Below are 22,956 nucleotides of genomic sequence, written 5' to 3'. Positions count from 1 at the left end.
GCCATGATTAGACGCTGCACCACCTCTGCTGGCTCTGCTCAGTACGAAGAAGCAGCTGAGCTTCTTGTAGTCCATGCCTCGTTCTTTCTTTCCTTACCCAAAGCGAATAACCATGGGTGAGGGCAGCACCGCATTCTGCCTCTGCTCCTCCCAATTACTCATGGACGACTCTTTCCCAAACCCGAAGAAGGAGATCTGAATACCTGTGTGATATATTTTGAAATGTTGGGTAACCACTCCATCTGCCTAAAACTAGCTTCTTTAAAAACACTGAAGTGTGAGAAACTGTTTTACTTTAATTTATAATGAAGAAAAGACTAAAAACTGATATTTTTCTCTTGCTGGTTGTTTAAAAGCTGCAGACTGACTTTTCTGTGACCTCAGCAGGAGGGTGGAGCCTCATCCATAACAGATATGACAGTGATGAGAGGAGGCACTGGGTGAAGGTGGGTTGCAAAGTGGAATGGAGATGTGCAGCAGCTAAGTAGGCTGACCTGCTGGGTTTCTGAACTTGATTCAATCTTTTATACCTTTTGGACAATTTTTGCTGCAAAATCTTTCCACCATAAATGAGGCGGAGCCCAAACTCACCGTCAGGGTTCTGAGTCTATTTAATCATCTGGATAATGTCCTGTCTGTGACACGTAGCTGCTGTCCCATCGTCCACCACCACGCACCTGCAGTCCATGAACTGAGTCTGAACACCAAACTCTGAGCTGCATTCTGCTGCTTTGATAAACCATTTCAAATGAGTGGCCAGAGCAGCGGAGTGGAAGTGGTTAATTAATTTGGTGGTTTCTGTGCTGCGGGTGTAGGGCAGCAGTTTAGCTCCTTATGTATTTTTAATAGATTTCTGGCAGCTGAACACATTGAGCCTCCTGAAGGAGAGCTTAACAAGACATCCTGTCATCCTGACAAAGAGAAGCACTCCCAACAATTTAATTCACATTAAACACACAATAAAAGGTGCGCCTGCTCCTCTTCCTGACACGCCTCCATCATCAGAGCAGCAGCCGGTGATGGAGGCGCTCCGTCCTTTAGCCACCTCTCCTCACCCCGAGAGGCATTAACACCTGCAGTTACCTGTCACATTAAAGCTATTAATAGCTCATTAAATACACACACACACCTGCCTCCCGTCTGAAAACTGTTAGCCTTTGATTAAACTGTGTTTGCGTGTGTATGTGTGAGATTTTAATAGCATGGTAGTGTGTTTTCTGTAGATATTTTTGTTTTCCAGCTTCACACAGACAAATGCAAAGTTCTTTTTATATTTAGTGTTTTATGGAAACGCTGCAGGGAAAGTCTGTGTGCAACTATAGACTGTAAATAGAAGATGGACATTCAGACGCTCTGCTTTAGCATTTTGGCTGTGACCATATTTGTGTGAGAGGATGGGGTGCTCACAAAGCTCCAAAATCACAAACACAGTGCAGAGGTCCCGTTCAGGTGAAGCTAGCAGACAGGTAGCAGCTACAGTTACCTGTGTCACCATCCACCCGTCACTCGCAAAGGCCACGCCCCTAATACCAAACCACACAATTTGTGTATCAGGCTGTAAACATGTTTGTTTCTGCTGTGACATTTTAACATCAGGTCTGTGGAGCCTGACTCACTGTTGCCTCTGCTGGATGTCAGAGGAGCTGCAGTGACCTCAGGTACCTGAGGTGGCGTGTGAGGAGCTAGTGATGAGAGCGGGCTCTTCTCGGGTCCATGTATGAATGTGATTCAGCTGTGGACGATATTTTGGGGTGGCTGTTTGCCATCTCAGATATTTCCTATGATTCTCGACGTGCTTAGCTTCATGGTGTTGTGTTAAGTCGTTTGTAGCTGAGTGTGTGACAGCTTCTTCCGATCAGATCTTATCTGACCTGGTCGTTTGAGTCGATGCCACAGAGGAAAGGAGGCGTTTGTGGCAGCTTGTTTTCCTCAGAAAGTGCTCTGACAGCAACATGATGATTAAAAACAAGCGCTCAACTTGTTTCCAGGCATGTCTCAGAGAATTTCTGCTGCCTCGGGCCCCAGAGCCACAAACACAGGACGGGTCTGACCTCCTGCCCCCTCAACAAGCAGGTTTTGGTGCTTGAACCTGAGCAAACAAAAGGAAACAAAAAGTGCTGCAGGACTGATCTCCGAGTCTGACACTGATCATGGTTCTGATGCTGACAGAGGCCCATTTACATCATCATTTTAAATGTATTAAATTACAAATACTGCACTCTCTGCCTTCGTGGCATGGCAGCGTGGCTTCGGTAAGTACCAACGCGGTCGTGACCTCACCGGGTTTGCTCGGCTGTGAATCAAACTTTATACGTGTCTCTGGCTGCTCGCAGCAAACTGAGGCAGGCTGAACCAAAACACCAACTAAACTCACCTGTCGTGTGTTATAACAGGAGCAGGCTGCAGCCCGGCACGTTAAACTGTTCTCAGGTCAATGCTGAGGTAAAGCATGACCTTTCACCTGCTTTAACCAGTTCTGAAAGTTTACCCAAAATGCATTTTGTGAATGATCGTACCAGTTTCTTCAGACTCTGGTTCAGCTAAAGTGCCTGATCATCAGCACAGCTGACGGTCATGTTCTTTGAATGATCCTGTGAGCAGACGGCATCGGTCTGCACTCTTTAATGCTGTCATCGTCATCATCTCATGGCTCCTCATCCTCACCTCCCTCCTCTTCTTTGCGCTGAAGCTAATTAGAATGAACTTTTCTGATGATTTGAACCTGGACAGTCTCTCCTTCAGTGTCACCTCCCTTTGCAGCTTGTACAATTAGTTTTAATGTCTTCAGTTTTGTGCTTCCATGTAAAAACTAAAGAAAAACGTCACGTTTTAACTGCAGATGTTTTACGTTTTCTTTGGTGTCACAGGAAGCCGCTGATGGTTTGCTGTCTCAGCAGACTCGGTGAACGTGACATTTGAAATGTAAAATTTGTCGAATGTCTCCTGGAAATCAAGTCTGGTTTCAGTTATTCTCCAGTTTGAAGTGATTTACTGGTTTTCAGTTTATCTCTGATAACTGCAGTGACCTTTAAATCCAAAAACACAAAACCCTTCACATCTTCAAAGCGGCCACTGATTCTGGAAAGGTCAGTAAGTACGAAGAGCAATAATTAAAGGCACGTTTGCTGACAGTGGAGGAGTTTAGTCTCAGCTGCAGGTTTCCTCACCCTCGCCGTTTGTTGTTTCTTTCACAGATCATTAAACTGATTTTTGTTTGACACCAGATTTGTCTCTGCTTTTCTCCTCGTCTCATCCTCCCTCCTCTCTGTTTCATAATTACCTCCTCACCTCGTTACTCTTCTCCTTCACATCTTAAATGCTCCTCTTTGTTCTTCTTTCTTCTCTCCTCCCCTTCTGCTCTTGTGTTTTGGATTTCTTATTCACTTTCTTTCACATTTTTCTCCTCTTCACCTCCCCCTTCATGCTTTTAATTTTATCTCCTCCTCCCTGTCTATGAGCCAATCCGAAAACCGGGCTCCTGATCACTGAGTGAATTTGAGGCATTATTTTTCACATGTAAGTGGCTTCCTGGGAATCCCAACAAATACAGCCATAAACCTCTATCAGTGCTCGGACTCTTTGTCTTTTAACTTGGCACATTTATATAACTGCTCAAAAAGATTATGCACCAGCGTAGGGTCTGAGAGTGCATCCAAGGATTTCATCCTCATACCTGATGACAGTCAGGGTGCTGTTGCCTCACCTGCAGAGGTCTATGTGTCTCTCCATGGATAAGCCTCCCCAGACCAGCATAACGTTCTCCACAGCTTCTACAGACCCTTTCACGTCTATCACATGTGCTCAGGGTGAACCTGCTCTCATCTGTGAACAGCACAGGGCATTCTATGACAAATGTCAGTCAGGTCCACGGTGCCGTGCAGTGAGCGCACTAGAAGGCATCGGGCCCTCAGGCCACCCTCATGAAGCCTGTGTCTGGTTGCTTGTTCAGAGACGTTCACTCCAGCAACCTGCTGGAGATCCTTTTGTAGCCCTTCCAGTGCTCGTCCTCTCCCTCCTTGCACAGAGGATCAGATTCCGGTATTGCTGATGGGTTAAGGCCTTCTACGGCCCTGTCCGGCTCTCCTGGAATCTCTTCCATGTTCCTGAGACTGTGCTGGGAGACAGCAAACCTTCTGGCAGTGGCACGTATTGATGTTCCACGCTGGAGGAGTTGAACTACCTGTGCAACCTCTGTAGGGTCCTGGTATTACCTCATGCTACCAGCAGTGACACTGATCTTAGCCAAATGCAGTCATAAAAGACGAGGAGGGGAAAATTAAAAACATTCCTGGTTTGGGGTCGTCTCATTGTTGCCCCTCTATTGCACCCCCCTCTGATCCTTACCTGATCAGATCAATATCCAGGAATTTAAGTGACTTGATGATGTGCTCTGATTAAAAAGTGTTTTTGTGAGAGGTGTATAATTTCTCATGTTGGTTGTTCTCCTCTCCTGGTTCTCCTCCTCTTCCCTGGGCTGCAGAGCGGTGGTGTGAGCGTTATGGAGACCTGCGAGGGGAGCTGCTATGCGTGGAGCTGGAGAAGGAACGGCAGGGTTTGGGCCTCAGCCTGGCGGGGAACAGGGATCGCTCCCGCGTCAGCATCTTCGTGGTCGGGCTCCATCCCGGGGGGCCGGCTGCCCGCGATGGGCGCATTCAGATTGGAGATGAGCTTCTGGAGGTGAGAAGAGTCCAGATTATCATTTTACATAAATTACATCAACCACAGTGAGAGTGAAAGCATGGCGTTCATGAGAGATGACTTTAATCATGTGTGAGGAATTTGGTAACTCGTCTCCACCCCTCTGTCTGCATTTCAGATTAACAACCAGATTCTTTATGGGCGGAGCCACCAGAACGCCTCAGCCATCATTAAGAGTGCCACCTCCAAGGTGAAGCTCATCCTGCTCAGGTAGGACTGCAGTGCATGGTGGGAAAGTCTGAGCATTTAAAAAAGGTTCCATACACAGTGGCCTGCTGCGTTATGGAACCTTTTGGTTATTAAACTAACACTGGTGCTGCTACCAGTGTTAGTTTAATAACACTAATAAGTAACATTTTTATTCAGTCAACAAAAAAAGTCATTTTACAAATAAACCTTTCAGTGTCTGATTCAGCAAGCTGTGGTCTCTTCCTCCTGTTACAGCAATAAAAAAAAAACAAAAAACAAAAAATTAAAATTTCATATAATTAAGTTAAATAATATTTGATCTCACAGCAGCTGAAACAAACAGTAATAATAAATATCAGTAATAATATTTCATTTTAAAATAATTAAAGCAATATTTGTGCATTAAGTTGTTAAAAATTATTAAAGAATTATTATTATTAATAAAGACTTCTTTGCAAAGCCGTCTGGTGAGCTGCATCAGACCCTTTGCCCGGTTTCCTGACCTAAACACTTCCTGACTCCGCCCCCTTTTTTATCCTGTATAGCGTGTTCTATTGCTGTGTGTCTTGATTGTGAATAATATCATAGTTATTCTCTGATGCTGTCGTTCATCCACAAAAATATAACCTTGTGCGTCAGTGAGAAGGTCTGTGCAGGAAACTCATGAAGAACAAGCTGTTTCTGTTTCCTGTCACTGCATTCTCTGCAGCACATCATCAGCTGATGCATACTGAGCATGCTCAGCTGAGTCTGAGGAAAACACAGCTGCATTCCCTTCAAAATAAAAGCTGCTTCCTGATGTGGAGGATGACTCCCAGGCTGTGGAGATGAAGCTCAAAGCATCCCAGAGCTCAGGCTTTACCACAGCAGGGACGGTGAAACGCCTCCTTCACACTCACTGAGGAGTCATTTACGATCCAGGGAGGAGATGGGCAGATTATACTCCTCGTTCCTCCTCCTCCTTCCTCTGCAGATCCATAAATGATCTTTTGTGATTAGCAGCTTTGAAGCAAGCGGGTGTGTTTAAGTCCAAAGCCTGGCTCATGGGGCCGGGTTAGCACTCCGTCACGCAGATTTAAACCCTCAGCCTGACAGGATGAAGACCATCGCGCTTATCATCCTCTTTCTGAGGAGAGTTTATCCACATTGTCACTCAGTTTCACCTGATATGGGACGTGACGGAGCTGTAAGTGGATCAAATTATCAGCACAGGAGAGATGAAAGGGAGGAGATGGTTTCAGGTGAATGTGCTCAGACTTCAAACATGAACAATCTGTGCTGATTAAAGTGTGAAAAGCAGACGTTAGCTTTGATAAAAGGAAAAATAGGATTCAACTTTTTGTCTGCAGCCCTCATTTCGACAGGATGTCAGAGGCAGAGGTGAAGAATGAAGTCCTCACTGTTCTCTTCTAATTTAACTCATCAGTTAAATTCAGCCATCAGAGAAACAGCAGAATGAGAGACACTTAAGTTGAAATCCTTCTCTGAGCTTCAGGCCGTACCTCTCTCCAGGTTTGGTGAGAGAAATTTGAAGATTTTGATTGGAGGTTACTGATTAGCGGGTATATCTGTGAGTAAGGCTCTCATGCACTCTTTGATTTGATATTCGCAGAACGACAAAAGTCGCAGCTCATTGACTGCTCACATCCCAACCCACTCTCATTGTTCCCACTGCTTCATACCAGCCCCAAACCCAGCGTCCCCACAGCTACACCTCAGCCCACTCCCAGCAACCCCACAGCTTAATCCCAGCCCACACCCAGCGTCCCCACAGCAACACCTCAGCCCACTCCCAGCATCCCCCATAGCTTCCTTCCAACCACTCCCAGCATCCCAGCTCACTGCCATGTCCACACAGCTTCTTCCCAGCCCACTCCCAGCATCCCCACAGCTTCATCCCAACCTGCTCTCACATCCTCACAGAATTATCCTAACCCACTCCCAGTGTCCCTGCAGCTTCATCCCAACCCACTTTCAACACCACCATAGCCTCATACCAGCCCACCAGGTCAAAGCAGCTCTGACCTCCTGAGAGGGAGCTGCAGTAGATCAGCGGATTTTCTCTTCCGGATGTTTTTCTCTGTATGAGATCACGTTTACATGGTTTCTACATCATGTTGCTTTTAAGACTTCCTGACTGTTATATGATTGGCAGATTTATCACACAGACTCACAAAGACAAACATCGGAGCTAAGCAAGCGTCTCATGGGGCCTCACCCTGCAACATACTTTAATAACGGGGCTAATTCTGCATGAAACTGTAGCAGAAAAACAGGAAATATTAAGCTGCTCATACTGATCATTTAGATGGGGTCAAACCACCAGGTTGATGTTTAGTTAAGATTTCACTGCTGAGCATCTCAAAGTTATTTAATTGATTTTCTTTTTATTAAAGAAAGCAGGTCAATATGAGGTGGATGAAGGTGTCAGTCTGAAGTGTGAGACTGCTAAAGATCTCCTTTACCCCATCTGATTGGTCGTTCACTGCACCCCAGTGTCGGCATGGAAACAAGTAAATCACAGGGAAAACAGGAGATCAGTGCTCACTGAGCCAGGGAAGCAGCAACCAACAATCAGCTGACTTTGATGTGTCTGTGATGTCCTCATCAATCCACCGGCGCCGGTGTCTGTCACTTCCTGACAGCTGTAGTGTTGGCCTGAGACAGTGATGGAAACGTGTGACTGATGGTCAATCAAAACCCGCAGACTTCACAGGTTTAACGAGACCTGATCGAATCATTGATTTCTGACATCAGAGACGTCTGACGTCAGAAACCTGACTGATACGTTTCACCTGATTTAGCAGCATTGCATTGTTTTATTTTTGTAATTATTCACAAAACTGTTGAGAGGAAGTCTGATGATGTTTCCAACTTAGTGTTTGTGTCAGTGTTAGTCTTCTCTTCTGCTGGTGTAAGACGAATGCAGCATAACAGATAAACCTGACTGAAGCTGTAACAAATGCTGGTCTGCACTGACTCACAGATATCTGTAACACTACCAGTGTTGGTCAAGTTACTTCAAAAAAGTAATTAGTAACTAATTACTGATTACTTCTCCAATAAGGAATAGAATAGAATAGCTCTTTATTGTCACTGTTACAAGAACAATGAAAGGCAGTTTGGCATCTCTCCGTGTGAAATACACAATAGTGTAAGTAAGTATTTACTAGAGATGGACCGATCCGATATTACGTATCGGTATCGGTCTGATACTGACCTAAATTACTGGATCGGATATCGGAGAAAAATAAAAAATGTAATCCGATCCATTAAATATCACGAAAGCACCTCACAAAACTTGCAACACGCCGTAACTCACCTCAGAACGTTAGCACGTCGGAACAATATGCATCACGTGATAGAGCGGCTGTGGCATGCGGGACCTGTCGGCGGTCTGGATAGCATGTGGAGCTTCGCTAGCAACCCGGCATTTCATCTCCGACAAAGTTATCCCCGAGAGAAGTAAAGCAAGTGTGTAAGTCCATCTCTGAATGTTTGTAAAGCATTCCTGCGTTAAGCTTAGCAAGCGATATATGGAGCGACTGCCTCTTCTCGCTGCTACTTCAATCATGAAACTGCTTAATGATCAGCTGATCGGCTTTTCTGTCGCGAGTCCGTCTCTCTGGTTTGTTTTTGGCCCACTTTGCACCAGAAAGAGGAAACCAGTGGCTGAACAACAGCAGCACGTTTAAGCTTGATAAGCTGTTGTTAGAATTTATTTATTATTACTTTCTACTCGAGGATCTTTTTCTACGTAGCTGACGGCTGGTAACTGTGCAGGGGCGGATCTAGCAAAGTTTAGCCAGGGGGGCCGATAGGGCATTAACAGGGAAAAGGGGACACAAAGACATACTTTTCTTTCTTATTCTCATTTAAAATGTCTAGCTTTTAATAAATAATTATCCGAATCTTACACCCAAAGTTTTAATTTGATGTAAAATGAATAGAAGTCAATTACTGTATATAGTGACTATTAAGTCTAATATATATACCCTAGTAAGCTATAGTACTTTTTCCTTTGGGAAGGTACCATCTGTGCAGTCTGCAATTTTGTTGAAGAAAGATGTTGAATCTATTTAATATTTCTTGAAAAATAATTGATTTCTGTGCATTTTTTTTTCACACTGCATCAAATTAAGGTTGATTACGTCGATTAAGCATCATGAGGTGGCGCGTGAGGGGTGGTTCCTTATTTTTTATTTATTTCTTTTTGTTGTTGCTGGGAGTTGGAACCCTATTAGTTAGGTTGCTTAATATTTACGCTAAGTACTCTTTAAAATACCAGAATAGGGAGGATGGTGTAGGTCTAAGTTTATTAGATTGATCAGTATTGCTGAACTATGAAATTTTTTTTTTTTTGCATATAGGTATAACAGAATAGCTTTAGTGTAGTTGTTGTTTTAAACTTGAGTATGAACTTATACATAAAGCAGCAAGATATTAAAAAAAAAAACAGTTTTGTTGATTAAAAAACACTATCGGATTCATATCTGTATCGGCAGATATCCAAATTTATGATATCGGTATCGGACATAAAAAAGTGGTATCGTGCCATCTCTAGTATTTACATAATAACACAGATTTACATTTACACAAGAAAGATATGTACAACTTATTCATACACCTGCATACATACAGATGCACCCATACATACATACATACATATATGTATATATACATGCATATATGTATGTGTACATACATACGCACACATATTTCCACATACACACTTGCGTATATATACATACACATACATGCCATCTGAGGAGCAGGTGCTTTGTGAGGTGCAGTGTGTGATCAGTGATATTGCACATTGAGAGTGTGTGTGTGTGTGTGGGGGGGGAGATGCAGTTGCTACTATAATAATACGGTTATAGAGATACGATGTATAAATAAAATGTAATGCCCATGAGTGCAGTTGTCGTCCAATCAGGGTGGAGGTAGGGTAGCCTGTTTGTCTTTGACCTGATGGACCTGTAGCGTTTACCAGAAGGAAGGAGGGGGGGAGTGAGTGTCCAGGGTGCAAGGGGTCTTGGATGATGATGCTGGCTTTCTTCTGAAGTCTGCCAGTATAAATGTCTCTGTGGGGGGTTAGTGAGATGCCAATTGCCCGCTCTGCTGCCCTCAGGTCCATCAGGTCAAAGACAAACAGGCTACCCTACCTCCGCTGCAGTTTCCTCTTGTCCTCAGAGTGTGCAGCAGTAAGTCAGAAGGCTCTCAATGGTGGAGCGGTAGAAGTTTACTAGCAGTCTCTAGGGTGTGGATTGAAGAACAGTCATGGGTGAAAAGTGAGGATAAGAGGGGACTGAAGACACACCCCTGTGGGACGCCTTCGTTCAGAATGAGGGTGGAGGTGGTGTGCTCTCTCACTACAGAAGTTGATGTATGAGAGTACAGCAGATGTGTGGCCCTTCAAGTCTGATCCTTCAGCAAATACACTCCAATTTGTGTTATTAAAACAGTCTTGTAGGGCCATGGTGGCATCCGCGGTCCACACTCGTACTGTTTTTACAGATGGTTTTTGTCTTTGAATTAGAGGTTTATAACCAGGGATCAGGGACAGAGAGAGATGGTCAGGGAGTCCGAGATGAGGCAGTGGGGTGGCTTTGTAAGCATCTGGGATGTTGGTGTAAACCTGGTCCAGTGTGTTGTTTTCCCTCATCAGGAAAAATCATGTTTTTTAAGAATCCAGGCAGGACAGATTTCAGGTTTGCATGGTTAAAATCTCCTGCCGCGATCACAGCTCAGTCCAGTTGCGTTGTTATCTGTTTATTAATGGAGCGCTGGAGTAGCTCCATGGCTGACTTAGCATTAGCTTGCGGTGGCACATAAACTAGAGATGGACCGATCCGATATTACGTATCGGTATCGGTCCGATACTGACCTAAATTACTGGATCGGATATCGGAGAAAAATAAAAAATGTAATCCGATCCATTAAATATCACGAAAGCACCTCGCAAAACTTGCAACACGCCGTAACTCACCTCAGAACGTTAGCACGTCGGAGCAGTATGCATCACGTGATAGAGCGGCTGTGGCATGCGGGACCTGTCGGTGGTCTGGATAGCATGTGGAGCTTCGCTAGCAACCTGGCATTTCATCTCCGACAAAGTTATCCCCGAGAGAAGTAAAGCAAGTGTGTAAGTCCATCTCTGAATGTTTGTAAAGCATTCCCACGTTAAGCTTAACAAGCGGCTGCCTCTCGCTCTCCGGCTGCTACTTCAATCGTGAAACTGCTTAAATGATCAGCTGATCGGCTTTTCTGTCGCGAGTCCGTCTCTCTTGTTTGTTTTTGGCCCACTTTGCACCAGAAAGAGGAAACCAGCGGCTGAACAACAGCAGAACGTTTAAGCTTGATAAGCTGTTGTTAGAATTTATTTAATATTTCTTTCTACTCCAGGATCTTTTTCTACGTAGCTGACGCTGGTAACTGTGCAGGGGCGGATCTAGCAAAGTTTAGCCAGGGGGGCCGATAGGGCATGAACAGGGAAAAGGGGGCACAAAGACATACTTTTCTTTCTTATTCTCATTTAAAATGTCGAGCTTTTAATAAATAATTATCTGACACCCAAAGTTTTAATTTGATGTAAAATGAATAGAAGTCAATTACTGTATATAGTGACTATTAAGTCTAATATATACCCTAGTAAGCTATAGTAATTTTTACTTTGGGAAGGTACCATCTGTGCAGTCTGCAATTTTGTTGAAGAAAGATGTTGAATCTATTTAATATTTCTTGAAAAATAATTGATTTCTGTGCATTTTTTTTCACACTGCATCAAATTAAGGTTGATTACGTCGATTAAGCATCATGAGGTGGCGCGTGAGGGGTGGTTCCTTATTTTTTATTTCTTTCTTTTTGTTGTTGCTGGGAGTTGGAACCCTATTAGTTAGGTTGCTTAATATTTACGCTAAGTACTCTTTAAAATACCAGAATAGGGAGGATGGTGTAGGTCTAAGTTTATTAGATTGATCAGTATTGCTGAACTATGAAATATTTTTTTTGTATACAGGTATAACAGAATAGCTTTAGTGTAGTTGTTGTTTTAAACTTGAGTATGAACTTGCAGACTTGCTAAATGCAGCAAGATATTTTAAAAAACAGTTTTGTTGATTAAAAAACACTATATCGGATTCATATCGGTATCGGCAGATATCCAAATTTATGATATCGGTATCGGTATCGGACATAAAAAAGTGGTATCGTGCCATCTCTAACATAAACTGCTATTATTGTGACCGGTGTGAGCTCTCTCAGCAAGTAGAAGGGTCTACACTGAACTATCATGTACTCATGATAGTTCATGAATGTCCTGTCACTCTTAAATCTATTTTCACCTGTTTAGCAGAAGTGGAGCAGGCGGCGGTTTGCCCGTTGCTGCAGCAGTCTTGTCAGTGGGGGGTTTCTCTGTGAATTTCACATTCCCGTGGCAGCATGCGAGGTACTTGCTCAGAAGTTTAGGGTTTTTTACGCTCTAGAAATAAGTTTTCTTCCCACGGAGAGTACAGCACATGCAGATGTTTTTTTTCACTTTTTACGGATTTATACTCAAAGTAAGGTCAGTACTTCCATGCTTTAAACGCTGTATAGTCATATTCGCAATCCATATTATCCATTGTTGATCTGCACATGTCTGTTACCACGAACGTTGCACGTACTTACGTCAGTGTCATGAGACACTCTCACAAACAAAATCATGGTTTAGTAACGCATTAACGCAGCGTGCTTACAGGAAAGTAACAGTAATCTAATTACTTTTTTGCAATAGTAATCCCTTACTTTACTCGTTACTTGAAAAAAGTAACCGTGTTACTTGTAACGTGTTATTGCTCATCTCTGAACACTATGCAGATATTCTGGCCATGATGTTATGTCTCCTGTTTCTTAACGTCCTTTGTTTTTTGAATTTGAAATATTAAAACGCAGCAACTTTTTTATGTTTTTATGATCATCATACTAAATGTAATGTTTCCTTGTGAATATTTTTCTTTGGCTGAATAAATGAAGGAAGCTGTTTCCTGCAGTTGAGTTTGTATCTCTGTGCTGCATTCAGGACTTTTATTCTTCCTGCAGCGTGAATGACGTCCGCCTCTCAGGGTAAACGTGGTCTTTAGAATGAATCAGTATGGCGGAGGAGGGAGAGGAGGAGGAGGTGGTGTGTTTGGAAGAGATGAAGGGACTCCTCCCATGATTCCCTGATCATATCAGTGTTCTGTTTTGACTCTTATGATGGTCCTCTCTCTCGCTCTCTCTCTCTCACGCTCTCTCTCTCTTTTTCTTCCTTCCTCCTGCGGCTCTGATTAAATCGTGTCAGAGCTGCAGGACGTTGGCGCTCTCGCCGTGTTCAGCATCCTCGGACTGAGTGCTGCAGTAATGAGCTCTGAGAATGAACATAAGAACAGGACGAGGACCTTAGCGGCTCCCGTGATGCAGATGGCTCCATTTAATGGCGATGCCTCAAATCCAACGAGCTTCAGACACCTCCTCTGAGGGTTTGAAGTGACGGCGGAGTTGTTCCACATGGCGCTACGCCCTCCTTCGTGTCTGCCGGCTCTCTGGGGGGCGTTGCTGCTGTTTTCTGCTCTGTTACCCGCCAAGCTGTTGCTGCAGTTGTAGATATAATAAATGCGGCTTCAGCCGGGCCCGGTGGACTGAGCCTAAGTTTGGATTACAGCTATGGCCCTATCAGGAGAGGAAGAGGAGGAGGAGAGATGGTGTCACACTGTTTGCCATTACAGCGTTACATTTTCTGTTTACACGTCAGTGTTTAAAACTTAATTCTGCTTTGTTCCAGCCTGCTGTTCCTCTCATTCGTGAGTCAGCTGAGACATGAGAACTTTGCAGTGTGTTGATACATGCCGAGACTGTACATAAAGGTTGAATATCATCTTAGGTTTGTGATGTCCTGGCATGAAGTTGAACATTTCCATCATCACAATTTTGCCTTTTTGGGGTCAGATGAATACGGCCTGGATCGTTTGCTTTCTCTGGCCTCCTTTCTGACTGTAACAGGTCCTTCAGTTCCAAAGCAAACACTACGTTCTATTCAATCAGAGCTGAAACCAGCAACCAAGACAAGAAACTCCTTTGCAAACTTTTTAGTGACCTCAGTGATCGAATGAGCAGGCGACCCATTTCCTGACTTCTATCCAATCAGACATCATTTTACAATCAGTCATGCTGACAGCCAGAGGATACCTGCTGCGTAAGGCATAAACACACAAATTCTGCAGGTGTGGCAGAGCTGTGATCCGAATGTATCAAATTTCAGATCCGTGGAAGAAAATGGATGAATCAATATTTAAGATTTCACCACTAGGTGGCAGTGTTTTATGAGAAAGTCCTGGCTTAGCTGTCCCTGCAGTGCAGGGGTGATGAGGTTTGAACTTACTGTTTGTGAAGCTGAAGTTTGTTCTCACGGTTTTGTGTTTTTCTATTTTTGTGTAAATCTGTGTTTCCTTTTTTCTAAATGTATTGATCAAACTAAGATCCGGGGAGGGATAAAAAAACAAAACAAAACAAAACTGGGCTCTCCCACCTGGAGGGGGAGACCAGGTGGGGATTGCCCAGAGGTGTGAGGAAACCAGGAGCTGCACAGACTACGCTGAGGAAACATGAGTGAGTCATCAGTGAGGAGTGTTCACTACAGCAGCACAAAGTGACAGATGGATGACAACGTAGAGGAAACCGTTGCTGATGCTGCAGTGTGAGACTCGAAAGAGCACACAAGGAGACGCCTTCACAGTAAAACTGAAGCATCTGTCTGTTTTTATTTCTTTTTTACTTAAAAAAGATTAAAAAGATGAAACCTGCAGCTGCTGAGGAGGACCTCGGACTGTGGAGCTTTGTTTCCGGTTGTCCTCCTCTGTGGATTCTCCCGGGATCACAGATTTCTTTAGCCTGTTGTTGAGCCCTGACACTCAGCTATGTGAAGCATCACCGTCATGCTGCTGCAGTTTAAAGAGCTGCACTGCTCTGTCCAAGTTGTAGGTGAGCTGCAGCTACTCTGCAGCTGTTACAGCTCTGCTGCACCTCCACGACACACTCTGGAAATTCCAAACCAACAGACATAATGAGTTTAAGCCAGAGAGACTGGTGAATCTGATGGCACAGTCACAAAGCTTTGCATAGTTCCAGAGCAGATTCAGTCTGTCCTGCTCAAGTAAATCCATCTTTGTTGCTCAATGCTGAGTCAGAGGGGAGGCACATGGATTCAGGCTGTTTCCATTATCATGTCACTGTAATATCGCGTCACATGTGACACACTGCATGTTATTCCTCAGGCCAATCACAGCTCTACATCATCCTGCATGATGTAAGTAAGTAAAATGTATTTGTATAGCACTTTTTAAGACAGGAATGTGTTACAAAGTACTTTACAAGGAATACAAAAACATATCAGACAAAACAACATATTACACAAGAACGTTACCCAAATGCCTGTCTTAAAGATGTGTTTTCAGCTGTTTTTCAAAAGAAGTCACAGAGTCGGTGGTGCGTAGAGGGGGTGTAAACTGTTCCAGAGTATTGGTGTTAGGGTTTGGAAAGCGTGATCCTTTGTTTTCAAACGGGTCCGTGGAATAGTCAGAAGACCACTATCAGTGGCTCTATAGATCTGTTTTGGAGAGTAAGGGTGAAGAAGCTCGATGATATAAGTGGGGGCCTCTCCTCGTAAAGACATAAAAGTTAGAGTGAGGATTTTAAACTGATATCTATACCCAACCAGAAGCCAGTGCAAGGACTTTAACAAGGGAGTGATATGAGTGAATTCATGACTGTGGGTTAACAGCCTTGTTGCGGCATTTTGCACTGCTTGAATGTGATTTAAAGATGCCTTTGTCAGACATGTTGTCTGATTTTAGGCTTGATACTCTCTGGAGCAAGAACTAAACACTCAGTCTTGTCTGCGTTCAGCTGCAGAAAATTGTTTGCCATCCAACCATTAATTTACTTAAGACAGTCCATTAGGATGGATAATTTGTCTAATTCCCAAGGTTTAAACGAGATATACAATTGGATATCATCTGCATACAGATGGTAGGAAATCATTTTGAAACTGCTAATGATAAGGCCTAAAGGCAGAATATATAATGAAAATAACAAGGGGCTTAAAACCAATCCTTGTGGAACCCCGCATGAAAATTCAGCTATATCTGACCAAAGGTTTCCTACTGAAACCAAAAGTGATCTAACTGCCAGAAATGATGTGATGCATTTTAGGACAGATCCAGATATCCCTACCATGTGATTTAAGTGGTGGATTAAGATCTGATGATCAAAGGTTGAGCTAAGGTCCAGTAGAACAAGGACTGAGCAAACACCTCTGTCTGTGGCCATCAAAAGGTCATTTGTGACTTTAAAGAGAGCTGTCTCTGTGGAGTGTAACTTTCAAAATCCTGACTGAAAGTTATCGAGACTTTTTCTAATATTTTAGAAATGAAAGGAAGTTTTGAGATGCGTCTGTAGCTTGTCTGAAGTGTTGGATCCAGGTTAGGCTTTTTCAGCAGAGGTTGAATAACCCCCTGTTTAAAACACCTGGGGACAGAGCCGGACAGCAGGGAAAAGTTTATCAATGTGACCACAGAGGGCCCAATGGTGTCAAAAACAGAGAAGTAGGTAAGACATCAGCTGGACTCGTTGAGGGTTTCATTTGACTTAGTATTTCCGATGGATCTTTTAAAGAAACTGAGTGAAAAGACTCCATAATTATGGGATGTGGGAGATCACAGTTGAAGGGGCTATCTAAGGGAGTTATATTTCCTCTTAGGCCACTAATCTTATCTTGGAAAAATCTTAAAAAGGCATTGCAATCCATATCTGAGAAGACTGGTATACATGGAGTTGGAGGAGAGATGATGCTATTGACTGTATCGAAAGAACCTTAGGATTTCTTTTTCTTACTGCAAGTAGTTTAGAGAAATAAGTGGCTCTCACATCTTTCACTATGTTGTTAAAGGTGGATAATAGCTCTTTTAAGTGGAGCTTATGAACCTCAAGTTTTGTGGCTTTCCACAGGCGCTCAGTTTAACGGCAGATTTGCCTAAAGCTGCGGATAACTTCTGTGATCCAGGGCGGGGATTTTACAGTGCTGCCTTTCTGATTTTGAGAGGATCCACTTTATCTAGAATTTTTAGACATTGCAAATTGAAGGATGCCACATGCATCATCAGTTTCAGGTAGATTATTATAAAACCCTCCATCCATCCATCCATCCATTTCTTCGGCTTATCCGGGGCCGGGGTCGTGGGGGCAGCAGCCCAAGCAGAGAAGCCCAGACCTCCCTCTCCCCAGCCACCTCCTCCAGTTTATCCGGGGGAACACCAAGGCGTTCCCAGGCCAGCTGAGAGATATCTCTCCAGCATGCCCTGGGTCTGCCCCGGGGCCTCCTCCCAGTGGGACATGGCCGGAAAACCTTGCCCAGGAGGCGTCCTCGTCAGATGCTTGAACCACCTCAACTGGGTCCTTTCGATGTGGAGGAGCAGCAGCTTTACTCTGAGCCCCTCCCGAATGGCTGAACTTCTCACCCTATCCTATCTCTAAGGGATTATATTTACACGATATTATAAAACAATTCCACATTCCACCACTTCCCCTGCCGGTGGCGGACTCCCTCAGGTGTCGGTGTGTTGGTGGTTCTTTGTGTCTGGGGGTGGGCGTCCGGGTACACACCGGCTCACTCCTTGGCGGCCGCTTGTCGGGGCCTGGGGCCTGGGGCTCGCTCGGGCCCCTTTGGAGGTGGGGTGCCCCCGGCCTCTCGGCCTAGGGCTCGGTCACTCAGGCGCAGCTGGGGGCCGGCGGAGCTCACGGGCGCGTCACTGCAACTCCCCCTGACTTCTGCTCCGCGGCTGCTGAGTGAGCCCTCATCTGGGACTCTCCTCAGCTCTTACTGGGACAGTGGCGCGGCTGCCCCTCTGTTGGTCTTCCATGGTCTCTTGTGTTCTGGGGGCCTCTGGATGTCTGGAGTTTTGATCTCCTCCATACCCGCTTCACACCCTGGAGGACGGGGCTGTGGCCCCCCCACATTCCCTAGCAGATCATTACATGGAGAAACCTTTGGAATGCAAGCATGCTGATCCACACAAGTATGCACACATGGGTATTCACAGACGCGGACTAAAGCTTTCTTGGCTGCTGCCTCAAAGCACACTGTGCGCTGTCTATCTTGCGTGCTGCACAATATCGTTTATTATTTAGTAAATATTGATATCTATGACTAGCTAGTTTATTGTGATGGTGCTTTGTTTTCTCTATTATTATGTTGCTCTTTGTTGTTTGCTGTCTCCTCTGTTTGTTTGTTTTTTTGTTTTTTTTTTCTCCATACAGGTGACCCAGGAGTTTTTTTTTTTTTTTTTCCTCTCTCTTCCCCCCCCTTCTCACCATCTCTTCTCCTCTTTGGTTTTCTTTCTTTCTCTCCCCCTCTCTCTCTCATTCATTCCCCCTGTCCTATTTATTAAAAAAAAAAAATAAAAAAAAAATGACAAAGGATGAACTGAAGCTCTGCCATCACGTAATGTCGCATACTGCTGTTTCTGATGTCATTTAAAAAAAAAAACAAAAAAAAAAAACAATTCCACAAATTCTTCTACCACAGAGTCAGTAATTAGACATGAATGCTTCACATGAACAAAGGGCAGAGTGTCACAGATAAAGGAGAGATCAAATACAGTACAGGTGTGGGCGTGTGTGTAGCAGTCTGTTCAAACTGAAGTGAAAAACTCGTTATTCTCTGTGTCTCTGCAGAAACGACGATGCAATAAACCAGATGGCCGTCCCTCCCTTCCCCTCTCCCCCTCCACCACCCTCTCTCAGCCCAGCCAGCCCTGAGGTAAACACACACACACACACACACACACACACACACACACACACACACACACACACACACACACACACACACACACACACACACTCGGGATACAGCTTCTCTGTCCCCATACCTTTGGATATGTGCTCTCCAGTTTTGAGCAGTGACACTTGTCCTGGTATAAATATCAGGTGCTGCATTTAAAATCCTTTTGTTGAATGAAACAGTATTTTTGTCTGTTGTAATGTCACTGTGTCAGGCTGAGTGATTACAGACTCGTTAATGTCGCCTTTTTGAGAAAAATATATATACACTGCTACCTTGTCAGTGCTTGGTCACTTTCATGACGTCTTCACGTCATCATCAAGCCGCAATACAGCTGACATTTTGTGGTGTAAACCTATATGATGCCAGCCAGATAGTGTGAAAAGAATAAAAAGGTTTGTCGTCAAAGTTGAAACAGACCAGAGGAAGCAGGTGAAGGTCACCGTGAGATCATTTAGCCAAACGTCCATGTAAGTGTGAGTAATGGCAGGATGGAGTTCTCTTTAATGACCGTGGTTTAATCCTCAAAATGTTCAGACTGCTGTGTGTAAAATGTTTTGATCTGATTTATTTGGTCGTCTTGATGAAAAAGTTCACCTGTGAGAATTTGCAGGAGGTGTAGGTAAAAGTTTTCAGGTAATGTTTCCTGTCCTTTGTGAAGATGTTAGTGTTTCACAGACGGATGAGCCTTCAGTGTTTGCACAAAGAAGAGAAACTATTCATATTTAAAGTTTAGGGTCGCGAAACAGTCGGTTATTGATTGTTTATGTGGAAGTCCATCAGCTGTGTGACCGCGCTCAGAACACAACAACGTTCAGCTTTGACCTCCACAGAGAAGAAAGTGGCGTCTGCTTGTTTGAGACGAGCACCGAAGTTCATTCTTTGTGTTTGTATGTCAGTGTATCTCGCCCACCCTGCTCAGTGGATCCACCCCCTCTGACGGGCCCTGCCCCCCCGACGGCTTGACGCTCCACCCGCTGTCGGATGCGCCGGTGAGTGTGAAGCTGAATCTGAAACGGAAACGTGGGAACGAGTTGTAAGTGTGAGCTGATCTGAGGTCTGCTTAACAGGACGAGCCAAGCGACGAAGCCGAGCAGAACAGCAGGAGCAGGAACAGCGTCCCCGAGAGTCTGAGAGAGGCCAACACTTTCAGAAAGGTACACAGCCATCAGACTCCGCCCCCAGGGTGTAATTGTTCAGATTATTATGGTAATGTTCACCCTTGGGAACCTTAATACTGACATTCTCTGATCAAACAGACCAGACTTCATGTGAACTTTTCCAATTTTGGAACTGTTGTCTTCTGTTTACTCCTGACCATCGTCAACTTTTCCTGTGTATGAATCTCATCAACAATTATGAGTGACGGATGAGATAAGGTGTAAAACATACCCTTAGATCTGCAGGTCTCCAAAATCCAAGAAAGTGAAAACAGCCAGAAGAGTGATTTTATTGGGACATATTTCATATCTCCAAAAGTTGATTCTGTTCATCTGGACGTAACGTTTTCAGTGGGAGACTTCTTCAGTCTCAGCTGACTGCAGGTTTCCCAAATCTTATAAACAGTACATTTGCATAATAACTGAAACCAGCCCACTGGAGGAACAGTAGGCTGGGAGGTCAGTTCCTTCATCATGATTATGCAAATTCTCATGACCATTGAACAACAACCATGGCCGTGAGTACCATTCACAGAGAGTTGGGGAATGGCTGCAATCACAGCATTGTACGATGGCGAAAGATGTACCCTTAGGCCCCCTCCTCGATTCAGAGATGGTCTTTCCCTTTTCACGTAAATGGCCTCCTTGACTCCGCGCTCAAACCAGCGTTCCTCCCTGTCAAGGATGTGTACATCCTCATCATTGATGTGCCAAAAATTGTTCCACCCCAAGGATCCGGTCCCCCGAAACAAACAGAGTAACATAGTGTACGCAGTTAAGTGCCAGGAGGATTGCCAGGACATCAGGGAAACCAAACAAACTCTGGCAAAGCGGATGGCACAACACAGAAGAGCCACCTCTTCAGGCCAGGACTCTGCAATCTATTCACACCTACAGGCCAGTGGACACTCTTTCAATGATGAGGATGTACACATCCTGGACAGGTCACTTGGATGAGTGACGAAACGTTTCTCCCACTGAAAACGCTACGTCCAGATGAACAGAATCAACCTTTGGAGATTTACTTACCTGGATGATTGAGAATGCATCAAGACGACATATTTCATATTACAAACTTTGTCCTCAGGGTTTTGTTCCAGATGTCCCAGAAATGTGACTGAATGAGGACATGAATGTGTCTCCTTGACCCGCTGTGCTCTGTTTCCTCTGCAGAGGCTGAAAGCTACAGAGTCTCCAGAAAATGAGCTGCAGGCTACACTGGAGCAGCAGGTAACCTCACAGGAAGCGCCCATATCCTTTAAGTTAAAGATGAGATCATGTGGTTGCTGTTATTATGGACTTATTTCACTTCGCTCAGTTTGTTCTTATCAGTCACACAAAAGCCTCTATCAATACATCTGGTGTGTGTGTGTGTGTGTGTGTGTGTGTGTGTGTGTGTGTGTGTGTGTGTGTGTGTGTGTGTGTGTGTGTGTGTGTGTGTGTGTGTGTGTGTGTGTGTGTGTGTGTGTGTGTGTGTGTGTGTGTCCAGTCACACAGTAAACGGATGGCAGCTTCTCCTCCTCTGATCAGCCCCGATCAGCACAGAGGTACAAACACAGACATTTAACTGTGAAAAATCAGATCGACATGCAGACTTCATGTTTCTAAGAGTAAACTGATCCTCGTCCTCCTCAGACCCAACCTGCTGTGCTGTGGTTCCTGGTCAGGAGACACTGCTCGAGATCTGCAAAGGTCGATCTGGACTGGGACTCAGTATAGTGGGAGGAAGAGACACACAGCTGGTAACACACACACACACACACCGTGTGTAACTTTACAGTCCAGTGCTATACCTGCTTTTGTAACCAGCTGTGAGCATCAGTGATGATCTAACAGCTGTTACTGTCCGTCCTTTTAAAGTTATTAAGGATCACAAATGCTGGAAACTCCTTAAAAAGTGTCAGATTTTTAATTATTGTTTTTGCCTTTATTTGATAGTAACAGTGTAGAGAGACAGGAAAGCAGGGAGAGAGAGGGAGGGGAAGACAGCAAAGGTCCACGGGTCAGACTCCAACCCGGGCCCATGGCACGTGGTTGCCAGCTCATCCCACTGAGCTAAACTGGCACCAAACACGCTAGATGTTCCCGTGTGCAGCTAAATTGTTTCTCCGTTTAAATAAGGTTTTTACAGAAAATAACCGGCTGACTGACAGGCAATCAGGAAAGAGTGCTGGACACACCGTTCTGTGACAGAAAGCCTGACGTTCACACTTTACCTGTAGAATCTGTGTTTAGTATTTGGTGTGAGACAGACTTGAGTGAGAGTCTCACACTCTCCTCAGCATCGAGGACGGTGCTGAGAATGCTCAGCCTTTTTCGATAATCGATTTTCTGATTAAAATCGATTTCGGCTTGAATAAAGTCATATCGATTCATTAAATCCCAAATCAATTTTTAAATATAAATGTATTTTGCCAGAAATGCCAGAATCTAAGGTTAAACCTCACAAAATTATTTCAACAACCACCAAACAGCTAAAGCAGTAAATGAGAGCAGGATTCCACAAAAAGACGTAAACACAAAGTGCGGACCCGATGCATCATAATCAGTGAAATGTCGTCTTTCTCACCCGATGGCACGTACCCAGACGTGTACGTACAGGTGGAGCTGAAAGCCGACAGCTCACAGATTCTGAAGCTGCAGGTTTAGTCACTCTCCAATGAAAGTTGACTGAACCAGCAGCAAAAGAAGATCCAAACTACGCTTCACATTTCGCTTCACATAAACATCGACATGAATTCCCTCTTAGTTTTGCTATTTTGCTTCCACCACGATAAAATCACACTTCCTGCACAGCTCTTTCTCTCTCTGTCAGTGTACTTCAAGAACAGTTTCCCATCTCAAATCTCTGTTTTCTGAATTATTTGCTTGGTTAACCCTAGAACACTATCGCTGGGTGATTTTCACCCGAGCAAATACATTTACATTTTGGAGCATTATTTTAGGGTCACCCCATGACACTTTTTTTCATTTTGTTAGACATGGCACAGTTGAAAGTAAAAGCAGACCACTCTGATTTGTCATGTGTTGTCATGTTTTGATATATTTTGATGA

At 44.3% G+C, this 22,956-nt stretch overlaps 1 protein-coding gene across 11 annotated transcripts in view; it reads left to right on the top strand.

Moving 5' to 3' along the window:
• The window catches only part of patj (PATJ crumbs cell polarity complex component), a 92,071-nt gene that overhangs the window by 60,041 nt on the left and 9,074 nt on the right, over positions 1–22,956 (top strand). For all 11 annotated transcript variants that reach the window (XM_014414148.4, XM_014414144.4, XM_014414151.4 and 8 more), the window contains 8 exons: positions 4,481–4,677; positions 4,817–4,908; positions 18,634–18,718; positions 19,642–19,734; positions 19,813–19,899; positions 21,076–21,132; positions 21,392–21,449; positions 21,538–21,644. In XM_014414148.4, the coding sequence (XP_014269634.1) occupies positions 4,481–4,677; positions 4,817–4,908; positions 18,634–18,718; positions 19,642–19,734; positions 19,813–19,899; positions 21,076–21,132; positions 21,392–21,449; positions 21,538–21,644 (776 nt within the window). The remainder of the gene's footprint in view (positions 1–4,480; positions 4,678–4,816; positions 4,909–18,633; positions 18,719–19,641; positions 19,735–19,812; positions 19,900–21,075; positions 21,133–21,391; positions 21,450–21,537; positions 21,645–22,956) is intronic.

The sequence above is a fragment of the Maylandia zebra genome, linkage group LG23 (genome assembly GCF_041146795.1).
Source record: "Maylandia zebra isolate NMK-2024a linkage group LG23, Mzebra_GT3a, whole genome shotgun sequence".
Classification (NCBI taxonomy): Eukaryota; Metazoa; Chordata; class Actinopteri; order Cichliformes; family Cichlidae; genus Maylandia; species Maylandia zebra.
The sequence above is the reverse complement of the archived record's forward strand: the minus strand, read 5'-3'. Positions and strand labels throughout refer to the sequence as shown.